Here is an 11,437-nt window from a genome sequence, read left to right on the forward strand (position 1 = left end):
ATACCATTTTTCAGTAAGAGATAAAAGGCAGCCATCCTGGCCTTCGGTGCCCATGCTGGAGCATGTGTTGGGAGCATGTGTCAGTGCGTCTCCACTGCTCAGCTGCACTCCAGGTGTAAATGGGCCATATCTGGTTCCTGTGTCAGGGCCCTGCTTGCCTGTCTTGCTCAGTGGCAGCCCAGGTACGAATGTGCCACATTTTGTTCAGCCACTTGCCAGGCAATGGGCATCCAAGTTCTGCCTGCTTTCTGGACTATTACAAAAAATGCAGCTGTGAACATTCATATACAAGTTTCTGAGTCACTGTGTGCTTTCCTCGGCCTTGGGTAGACACCGAATTTCTGAGTCATATGGTCAATTTATGTTCAACATTTCTAGAAACATGGCAAGCGTGCAGGCTTCTCCAGCACCACACATGGCTACCGCCTGTCTTCTGACGACAGCCACCCTGGCAGGTGTGAACAGGAACCCCACACGGTACCAGCTCCAGAAAGATTGATGATGCCACACACCTTTCCAGGTTGCTCATTAGCTCCTGGGAAGTCTTTCATGGGGAGAGAGCTAGCCCATACTTCTGTCAACCTTTCTAATTTAGTTGTTTGCCTTCTTAGTTTGGGTGTTAAGTAGCAGATCCTTACCAGAAACATGATGTACAAATATTTCCTTCCAGCCTGTGAGTTGTCTGTTCATTTTCTTAGTGGTATTTCTGGAAGCACAGCAGTTTTTAATTTTGATGAAGCCCAATTTATCAGTGTTTTTTTCTTTGTGGATCTTGCTTTTGGTGACATGTCAAAGAACTCTTTGGCTAATACAAGGTCGTGAAAACTCTCACCAGCTTTCTTTTCAAAGGCTGGTGCTCTGAGCTCTCACAGTCAGGTCTGGGATCTGCTTTAGAATTCATGTTTCCTGCATTTCATTGCATTCCCCAATCACCCGATGCTTTCTCCACCTCTGACAAATGCTCCCAGCTGCCCACTGTGCATGGCTAACTCCTGCTCCCAGCCCCTCACGGCCACCAGTGGGGACCGGAGGGCAGTGGCCATGCTGGTTCTGCCTTCTCCCTCTCTCCCGCTGAACACAGCCTCCCTGAGCACCAGGCCCCAGAATGCTGGGCCCACAGTTTCAGCTCTGGCACCTGGCCCACTGCCTAGCAAGCAACAAGCATGTATCAGACACACAAACCAGTTAAAACCTTTTAGAAAATCTCAGACATCCTAAAAATAGCCAAAGGATGTCCAAGAAGTGTCACCCCTGAGGGCAACAACTGAGAACGGCCCAAATCCAACAGCAAGGAAAGGGCGGTTATGCAATCCTGAGATATCCTCAGGCTGTCCTTCTTAAACGCAACTAAAACCAGGTTTTTAAGACTCTGTGAAAGTGTGAGGAAAAGCTTATTAATGTGATTTCACAAAAACTCATCTATGACACCGTGTTCAGACAAGTGTTTTCTAAAGTGGCAGGAAGTACCTCCAAGCATTTATGGTGACTGGCTCCAGGCCTCCCGACAGCCACTTCCCTTTCTCCTTTATGCTTCCCTGTGATGCTGAAAATCTAAAACAAAAATAAAACAATCCCATCTGGGTACCAGTTCGGGTTCTGTCTGCTCTTCTCCAATCAAGCTCCTGGCTAATGGCCTGAGAAAAGCAGCCCATGTGTTTGGATCCCACGCCCACATGGGAGACCCGGATGAAGCTCATGGTTCCTGGCTTCAGCCTGGCCCAACGCTCCCCGTTGCGGCCATCTGGAGAGTGAACCAAAGGATGGAAGAGCTCTCACTCACTCTGTGTGTCTCTCCCTCTCTTTGTGACTCTTTCAAAATAAATAAATATTTCTTTAAAAACTAAAATAAGGGCCAGCACTGTGGCTCACTAGGCTAATCCTCTGTCTTGCAGCACTGGCACACCGGGTTCTAGTCCTGGTCAGGGCGCTGGATTCTGTCCCGGTTGACCCTCTTCCAGGCCAGCCCTCTGCTGTGGCCAGGGAGTGCAGTGGAGGATGGCCCAAGTACTTGAGCCCTGCACCCCATGGGAGACCAGGATATGTACCTGGCTCCTGCCATCAGATCAGCGTGGTGCGCCGGCTGCAGCGCGCTGGCCGCACCAGCCATTGGAGGGTGAACCAACGGCAAAGGAAGACCTTTCTCTCTCTCACTGTCCACTCTGCCTGTCAAACAACAACAACAACAACAAAAAACTAAAATAAAAGAATTCTGTCAAAGAGAAGAGTGATTTTTTTAGATGCCCTAAGATCCTGACTGTTTTTGGAAGAATAATTTCACATTTGGTCCTAGCCTTAGTATGGGAGATCTTGACTGCTCTAATTTGCTCTGGGCAAAACGGATAACTACTGTGGAATCTCAAGGCCCCCTCCTGCAGATTCTGGGCCTGCGGATTCTGGATGTATGCAGAGCCTGCGCGCCTCACGAGGGAAGGCTCCCCAGGGCTGCTTCCTGCCCGTGGCTGGACACCTGTGCTCACCTGGTACCTGGGCAGGGAGGTGCTGATCTGCAGTCTTGGAAAAGTGGGGATGACTTCCACCGTAGAGCCACTGGTCTTTATTCCCAGGAGGTGGTCCAGCAGGCAGTCACTGACAACACCAAAGATGGTGGTGTGGTAACCTGGGACACAGGAAAGTAGAGACCTCACAACTCCCAGCAAAGTTCCATAACCGTGTCCACCTTCCTGTCCACTGCTGAAGTCCCCAACCAGCAAGGGCAACCCTGCAGAAGACCTGGGTCCTGGTGCTGGCTCCGTTACCTGCCAGTCCCTGCCCACAGCCTCAACATCCCTCGGGCTCCTCCTTTGTGGTGGGGGTTACAACAGCACCTGTACTCCCATCCCACCAGGCTGACTGGGCCCAAATGGGAAAGCTCCTGTAAGCCATCAATCTCTGCACAACCCGTAGTCAGCATCTCAGCCCGGGACTGACTTGCTTTTCAGATTTATCCATCTCCACAGTGAGGATAGCAGTTAATATTCCTTCCCGGGACATAATGTAATTTAATGAGTATTTGAAAAATGCTTCAAAACCTTCTGTTCAGAGGCGAAAGTTCAAGAGCCAATTATTATTATTGCAGCAGCTTCGTGATGGGGCGAACTGGCTGTGTGTGTGTGTGTGTGAGCACTGCCGTTAAAGATGAGCAAATATCCCGCTGGTGAGATAAGCACTTGAAACTATTTAAGCAAAGCTGTAGAACGGCTTTTGAAATTTAGCTAATTATTGTCAACAGCATTTACTGTGCAACAAAATGAAACCATACCCAGTGGCTCGAGGCTCAGGTGACAACCTGCCTACACTTGTGTGAGCCTGGGGTGTGCTCAGTGGAGAGGCCAGCATGGCTTTCAAGGGCTCCCGGGGCCCCAGTAGCCTCCTCGGTCCTCCTGAGGTTCCTGCTGGCTGGGAGCTGCTCTCTCAACACCACTCCAGATCACCCTCCCTCAGAGGGTGGGCTTGTCAAAACACCCCCTGCAATGGGCAAAACACTATTCTCCCCACAAATCCATACCTGGAACCAGGGTCTCTCGCATTTCCCTTTCAACAGGAACCTGATATATGTTTTGCCTGCTGAGCAACCACTATTTTATAATCCCTAATTAGAATCAGGCCTTTCCTTACTGTTGCTGAAAATGGCTGTCACATAATAGTCTGATGACAAAGACTTGGGGTCCACAATTACTGTGCACAGCAGTACAGGGTCAGCCCGTCTAGCTTTGTGCACAAGACACACCAAAGAGCAATGCCAACTGCTCTGCACAGAGATGCACAGCTCAGGGACCACTAAGTCCACACAGGTAGTGGAGGAAGTGGAAAAGGATAGGGCACTTGCAAGACAGCAAAGGTAGAGGAACAATGTGTAACCCAGCAGGAAGGCTCGGCAGAGGAGCACAGAGATGGACCACACAGGGCTGGGGAACTCGGCCTGATGACGAGGGAAAGTGACTCCCACTGGTTGACCATGATGCCTTCAGAGGAGAGAGAGGGGTCTCAGAGGAGAGACTGCTTTGGGGAGGGGAGGCAGTACATTTGGGTTGGATGTGTCGAACATGCATGTCCCACCCGCTGGACACCAGGGGGATAGCTGGGAAGTGCTGGGGCACAGGCCAGAGAAGGGTACCTGACCCCAGGAGTGGTCAGCAGTCTACAGGGCTGTGAGGCAGAAAAACACTGTGGGGCTGGGGACACCCTCACCAGCAGTGACGTACAGAGGACAGAGAGGAGGACAAGAAACAGAGCGAGGAGCACCTGTCAGAGGGCTGGGCTGCAAGGGGACACCTGCACGAGACCAGCAAGACTGAGGAAGAAGGGCCAAAGAGACCGTGGAAAATCTGGAGGGTGTGGTGTCACCGAGGCTGGAGGACACAGCTCGCCACACATGCAGGGTGGCAAATGAGCACTAAAGCTCCAAGCAAACCAAACCACTGGTCCCAGGTTTAGGCAGAAAAACGCCACTAGTGATGCCACAGACAGGTGTCCTGGTGAAGGGATAAGGGTTAAACTCAGGACGCGGAGGGGTGCAGGAACATGGCACTGGTGGCAGAAGCGACTCAGTGTGCACAGCCAACTCTCCCAAGAGATCCAGCAGAAGACAGGGGCTTCCTGAGAGCACATGGGACATCGTGGCATCAGGAAAGGTCAGGATGCAGAGGTAGGAACCAAGCTGTTGGAAGACTGTCTGGAGGAGGAGGCAGACAGAGCACAGGAAGGGGCCCCGCCCAGCGCAGCAGGAGCCTGGCAGGTGCCAATCACACTCCAACAACTTGCACCACATCCCAAGGAAAGGCAGTCTTTCCCCATCCCTTGATGGACGAGGACTAACGAGATGGGTGAGAGGCTCTGGACCCTGGTGTACGGAACAGCAGTGTGGCAGCCCCTCAACAGCAGCAATCAGAAAAGCCCTTACCGTTCACGGTGATCGTTCCAGTCGTCTGTGGGACCCCTACGAGCGTCACCAGGTACAGACCAGACTCGGCCGGAAGGGAGAGCACTGCGGGGCGCGACTCGAATTCCACTCCACTGGTCAGCAGCCCCTGCAGCAAGACACAGAGCAACATGAGCAGGACCAGCCTGCACCGCACACCTGGCAGCCCAGAACAAGGCAGTGGAAGGCTGCGGCTTCTTAGAACCCACAGAGAACTGCAGAGACCATGCACACGTGACGCACGGGGCAGTCAGATCAACAGCCGCTGCCCTTGATTTTGGTCCTCTCTACCATGTTTCTGATGTTTGCTTTGCTTTCTTCTTGTACCAAATGGGAATATGAACACAAAGGAAAATTTTTATTTTTCTTTTTTTGAAACACTTATATTTATTTGAAAACAAGAGGGAAACAGAGACAAGAGAGATCTACTGTTTTACTCCACTAATGGCTGCAATGGCTGGGGCTGGGCCAGGCCAAAGCCAGGATCCAGAAGCTTCCTCCTGGTCTCCCACAATCTAAAAGATGTCAACAATCACCAGTCAACTATTGGAAAATAAAATGTTTAAAAAAATTAACAAGACACCAAAAATTCCAACTATCTTGGAGTAAATCTACCGAATAACGTGCAAGATTTCATCATAGTTACAGAACCCTGCTGAGATAAATTAAAGAACTCAAGACACAGAGAGTCCTGCCCTGTTTGTGGGGTTACGCTTTCCACAGTTTGCAGTCAAGGCAACCCTCAAACTCTCAGATCCAGGGCCGGCATTGGGGCGTAGCAGGTAAAGCCTCTGCCTACAACACCAGCATCCCATATAGCTGCTGGTTTGCATCCTGGCTGCTCCACTTCCGATCCAGCTGCCTGCCCATGTGCCTGAGAATACAGCAGAAGATGGCCCAAGTGTTTGGGCCTCTGCCACCCATGTGGGAGATCCAGACAGAACTCCTGTCTTCAAGCCTGGCTCAGCCCTGGCTTGGGCGGACACTTGGGGAGTGAACCAGCAAATGGACTCTGTGACTCAACTTTCAAATAAATAAATAAATAAATAATCTTTAAAAAAAAAAAACCTCTTTTATCTGTGGCAGGACAAGGCATGTAAGTGGGTGTGCTGAGAGGAAGGCTGCAAACATGGAACGCAGGAAGGCAAGATGCCGGGCCTCGGTGTGAGTTCAGGATGTATGAAACCTGCATGCACAGATGTGTGCGTGGTGTAGACAGCTGGGTGTGTGGAATGCACATACACTGTGTCTAACTCTGTGCACAGGAGACGCCAGCAGCAGAGACACTCTGGGGGCAGTGAGCACGCCTGCCGCCCACATGTGAGGCAAAGGCGTGAAGTGATCTGCGTGTGTGAGTGTGGAGGGGGTGCAGTGGGCAGGGCACACTCAGTGAAGCTGATCACATGCCTTTCATCTCTAACAGACACACTGGCTTCTCTGTCTTCATAGAACAGCCAGGGCGGTGTGGCCACCGCTGCCTGCCTGAAATGCCGGTGGCTTGTGCACGTCTGAAGTGTTCCATAGTCAGCTTTTGACACAGCACCATGGTATGCTGGCTATATCCAAGTGGTGGTTTTCTCTTGTCTAAGTCTCTACCCTTCCTGATTTGTTAAAATATGTAATTTATTACTTTTAAACCAGGTAAAAATGCTACTTTTAAAATGAAAAAAAAAAGTATAAGAAACAGCAGCAATCATCTGACACTTTAACTACTTTGTGGTAAATTCCCCCTTGGATTCCAAGAGCCAGACAGCCACAGCAGAGGCTGACCATGGCCATGTCCTGAGGCCAGGGAACCCTTGTGCAACAGTTGGGGGGACACCGGTGCTCAGTCAGTCTCAGGACTGCTGGCTTAACACAGGCTTGGGGAGCAGTCACACGCAGCAGGGCTGCCCAACAGTCCTGGCTTGCGGAAAACTGTGGCTCCACCCAGCAGTCTGGCCCAGCCAGCAGGGGTGTCTCTCCCAGGCAGGCGCCATGCATCCCCAACACAGCTCATTGTGTTCACACCAGGGATAAGAGCTATGGGCCTTCGTATCCCCCGGGTCCCACGCACCCTGTACCTGGCACAGGGCATGGCCCTCAGTGAGACACCAGCAGGAAGAGCCTGGTTCTCACCTGGAACACCAGTTATAAAACTGGTCGCAGTACAGAGAACCTTGGGAACGGATCCCATGTAGTCTGAAGGCAGCACAAGTCCCCCAAACAAGCATGGACCAGGGCGTGAATCTTCCACACCCTACATGGTGCAGTAACACAGCACCTCTCTCTACAGCTCCCCCTGCGCCTCAATCCCTGTGTCACCTCACAGCAGCACAACAATCTCCAGTAAGCCCCTGTGAACTCCAAAGTGCTGAATTCCAGTCTCACAGCCAATGGGCAAAGCTCTGTGTGTGTACAAGCCCAAGGTTGCTCTGTGCTGTCTACTCGGCAGCAAGCATGAGACACGGTAATGACAAAACACGGACTTCACTCACCAAACGCTTACTATCTTGGGCAAAGCAGACATGTGTGCCACAATTAATGCCTCTAACAGTAAGCAAAGACGCATTTTAGTGACATGCTGGGGTTCTTGGTCAGAGAGGCCCCTGGCGGTGGTACATACCATGTTCTGCACTCGAAGCTCAAACAGCATGGGGTTGTACACCATCAGCTGGACTTCACACATGTCCCCTTGAACCCACTGGAAATCTAGACATACACACAAAAGAACCCTGGGGTTAGCAGGTAGTTTTGAACTTCCCATGGGGTTTCAGATCAGCCCGCTGACTATTTTCTTCCCACAAAGGTGGTGACCGCCATGCCCATTGTGAGGTGGGAAGTTCAGAGCTTGGTGTGCCCTGCTTTCTCTGAAACCACGCAAAGCAAGGTATTGCCACTGTCCTGACACTACACACAGGGTGCCTCCCCCGCCCTCTGCAGGCTGCACTCCTGCTGGCACCCCAAGGCCACCTCACAAAGCTACAGCTGGACCTGGTGTGGCCCCTTACAGCACACAGCACCCCAAGGGCCCACAGGCTGTCAATGCAGGAAGAAGGCTGGGGTCATTGACAAGAGGCCCAGAGTGTGGCTCATCTGTGCCCCCCAAGACCACGACTTTTCCACCCAGCCCACCTCCTTGTCAGTTGTAACTCAGCAGCCGCTGGGGGAGACAGAACTCTGAAATAACTCCAAGACTCCAAGCAACCCCAAAACAACCCCAAGATGACCTGAGTATGAACATGATAACCAAGCCACATGACAGAACACAGGTGAATGGTTCCTGTAGACTTAACAGAGGTCCCCAACCAGCTGACCAAGTTCGTCAAAAGGGAGATTGCTCTAGATGGGATAGACATGATCAAGTGAGCCCATAAAGGGGGTGAGACCCCTCCTGGAGGGGTGGCCCCTAGGAACTCAAGCCAGCAGCACAGGGACCTGAGGGAGGGGCTGGGGGCCAGCAGGTGTGAACAGGGACCTAAGGGAGGGACTGGGGGCCAGCAGGTGTGAACAGGGACCTGAGGGAGGGAGTGGGGGCCAGGAGGGGTGAACAGAGACCTGAGGGAGGGGCTGGGGGCCAGGAGGGGTGAACAGGGACCTGAGAGAGGGGCTGTGGGCCAGGAGGGGAACAGGAACCTGAGAGAGGGGCTGGGGGCCAGCAGGGTACGGGGACCTGAGAGAGGGCCTGGGGGCCAGCAGGGGAACAGGGACCTGAGGGAGGGGCTGGGGTCAGCAGGGTATGGGGACCTGAGGGAGGGGCTGGGGCCAGCAGGGTACGGGGACCTGAGGGAGGGGCTAGGGGCCAGCAGGGTTTGGGGACGTGAGGGAGGGGCTGGGGGCCAGCAGGGTATGGGGACCTGAGGGAGGGGCTGGGGGCCAGCAGGGATGAACAAGGACCTGAGGGAGGGGCTGGGGCCAGCAGGGTACGGGGACCTGAGGGAGGGGCTAGGGGCCAGCAGGGTTTGGGGACCTGAGGGAGGGGCTGGGGGCCAGCAGGGTACGGGGACCTGAGGGAGGGGCTGGGGGCCAGCAGGGTACAGGGACCTGAGGGAGGGGCTGGGGGCCAGCAGGGTAAGGGGACCTGAGGGAGGCCACCTCAGGGAAATGGCTGAGGATACCATGAGGGGTATGGACACAGACCTCCCCTGGACAAGCCTGAGATGTGGACACTGCCTGGGCATAGGACGGCACTGGACGCCCTGATTTCACAGACAGTGAGGAAATCAATCTGTATTGCTCTAAACTGGGAAGTTGGTGATTTCTTACAAAGCAACGAGACACCAGCAGAGTACCCATGACGGGTGTCCAAGATATGCGAGCAGGCAGAGCCTGGCTCTCACTGGAACACCAGTTATGAAACTGGAAGGCAGAGAAGGAGAATCAGACCCCACGTGAGGCGTAAAGCCCTTCCACACGGCTGCCCCACTGCTGTTTGTAATCACCTCGGGGGAACAGCAGTGACCCCAGGGTCACAAGGCAGGCACTTGGGGTCTTAGCAGATGAGCAAACCTGCCTGGGAATACCACCGCCAGCATCTTGTGCCACAGGGACTCTGGCCCAGGCCTGGGAACTCCGGGTGGGGCCTAGCAGAGATGTGGTGGCAGAAGGGGAAGCAGAGGCTTTTCCAGCATTTGCTGACCGGAATTCCTTGGCTTCACGGAGCCTTCAGCTTCTGCAAACACCTTGTGCCAGGGAAGCCTGCACAGGATCCAGGACCAGCTCCACCACACCTGTGATGGTGACCGGGAGCTGGCATCTTAGATCAAATCACAAGATGATGGCACAGAGTAACACAGTGCAGGACCGACTGCCACCTGGTCGGAACCAGCACTTGTCTTATTTTATAAAGAAGGAAAACTCTTCCTGACAGGTGGGACAGCCTGCCCATCTTAGGCCCTGATAAATCATTGCTCAGACTCAAAACACAAGGCTGTCAGCTCTGGAACCCAAGCTCTTTCTCCCTCCGCCAAGCTGCCCCTTGGTAGCTCCTGGGACTCAGGCTGCCCTCTCTCTGCAGGGGTCTGACGTCAGGCTCTGATAAGGGGCTTCTCCACAAAGGAGCCAGGGAAGCTGTGCTCATCCCACCTGCCCCCTCCACCCTTAGCAGCCTCCCTTGGCCTGCAAGGGACTGGCACCCCAGCCCACCCCCAACCAAAGATGAGGAACTCATTGTCTCTTAAACAGGTCCTTATGCCTGCTATCACAGATTTGTTCTCTCTCGTGGTCAAAAAATGATCATTGTGCTTTCCAGGGTGCCGAAAAGAGTAATTTGTACTTTGACGGCCTTCGTCCACTACAGGTAAGTCTAAAGTCAATCACTGAGTCTGTGAGAAGTGATTTTTGTCAGAAACAGACAATCCCCTGCCCGTGCCCCTGCCTCAACAGTCCCTCCCTGAAACAGCAAGAGAGCAGGAGTCAGCGGTGGTAAAACTGGCTGTCTCAGGTTCGGCCCATCCCCTGCGCCCATTATCATCTGTGCAGACAGGTGCTTCTGTGGCCACGTTTGCCTCTGCCTGTGGGAGGAAGCGCTCCTGATTGCCTGCTGCATCCCAGTACCGAGCCCCAGGCACACGAGTGCCAGTGCAAACATCATCTACAGGGACATCAGGAACTCTCTAATCTGACCCTCAGCACAATGCTCCCATGAGCTCCCAGTGTGCTCACAGCATGGAGGGCACACGTGCAGCCCAGGTGGCCCTGTCAGCTGTCCAAGGTCACATGGTGGGGAGTGGGGGTTATAGGGCTAGGCTGCAACCCAGGCTGCCACGTTCTGTCCAGGCCACCCTGCCTGGCAGCAGTGACCTCAGATTGAATCTGGGATACCACAAGGTCCTTTCACAAGAGGGAGGAATCTCTTCACCCCTCCAGGCCTTGCCTGGGACCTTGGTTGCCATCATCTCTGCTCAGAGCAGGGCCCAGACGAAGCCTGCACACAGGCACTCAGGCCAGGAATCAGTGCAGGCGGAGGGCAGGTGGTGTCAGCACTGGCCCTCAGGGTCTGCCTCACCTCCAGTGCCCAGTTAAAGATGGACTTACAGAGACTAGAATCTCAGGCAAAAGGGACACGAGTCTTCACACTATAGGCAGAAAATTGTCCAAAAGATATCAGAAGTTGTGGAACACAAAGTACATTCTCCTACCCATGAGTATTCAACAAATAATATGCATCTCAGCTGAACCTTCTGTTATAGATATTTCAGAAAGAACACAAAGCTTGACATTATCCACTGAATAGATGAGCAGGCACTTCTTACTATGATAAAAACTGTATCACAGAGGACAAGGGTGGAGGGCGTGTGGCATGGCGGTTCAGACACCACTTGGGATGCCTGCATCACGTATCAGAATGCCTGGGTTTCAGTCCCTGCTCCACCTCAATTCCAGCTTCCTGCTAACGTGCACCCCGGGAGGCAGGAGGTGCAGTTCCAGCTTCCTGCTAACACGCACCCTGGGAGGCAGGAGGTGACAGCTTAGGTACTCAGGTCCTTGCCACCTGGATCATTGAGTTCTGGGCTCCCATCTTTGAACTGGCCCAGCCCT

At 53.3% G+C, this 11,437-nt stretch overlaps 1 protein-coding gene across 1 annotated transcript; it reads right to left on the bottom strand.

Moving 5' to 3' along the window:
* Window positions 1-1,195: 1,195 nt before the first annotated feature.
* Window positions 1,196-7,606, bottom strand: LOC149120472 (trafficking protein particle complex subunit 9-like). Its single transcript, XM_089320800.1, has 5 exons — window positions 7,524-7,606; window positions 4,901-5,027; window positions 2,478-2,617; window positions 1,468-1,551; window positions 1,196-1,369 (listed from the first exon to the last, which is right to left on the bottom strand). The coding sequence occupies exons 1-5, from the start codon at window positions 7,584-7,586 to the stop codon at window positions 1,196-1,198; spliced, it is 588 nt and encodes a 195-aa protein (XP_089176926.1). The 5' UTR covers window positions 7,587-7,606.
* Window positions 7,607-11,437: the final 3,831 nt, after the last annotated feature.

The sequence above is a fragment of the Oryctolagus cuniculus genome, chromosome 19, assembly GCF_051225735.1.
Source record: "Oryctolagus cuniculus isolate XC-2025 breed Fujian yellow rabbit chromosome 19, ASM5122573v1, whole genome shotgun sequence".
Lineage (NCBI taxonomy): Eukaryota > Metazoa > Chordata > Mammalia > Lagomorpha > Leporidae > Oryctolagus > Oryctolagus cuniculus.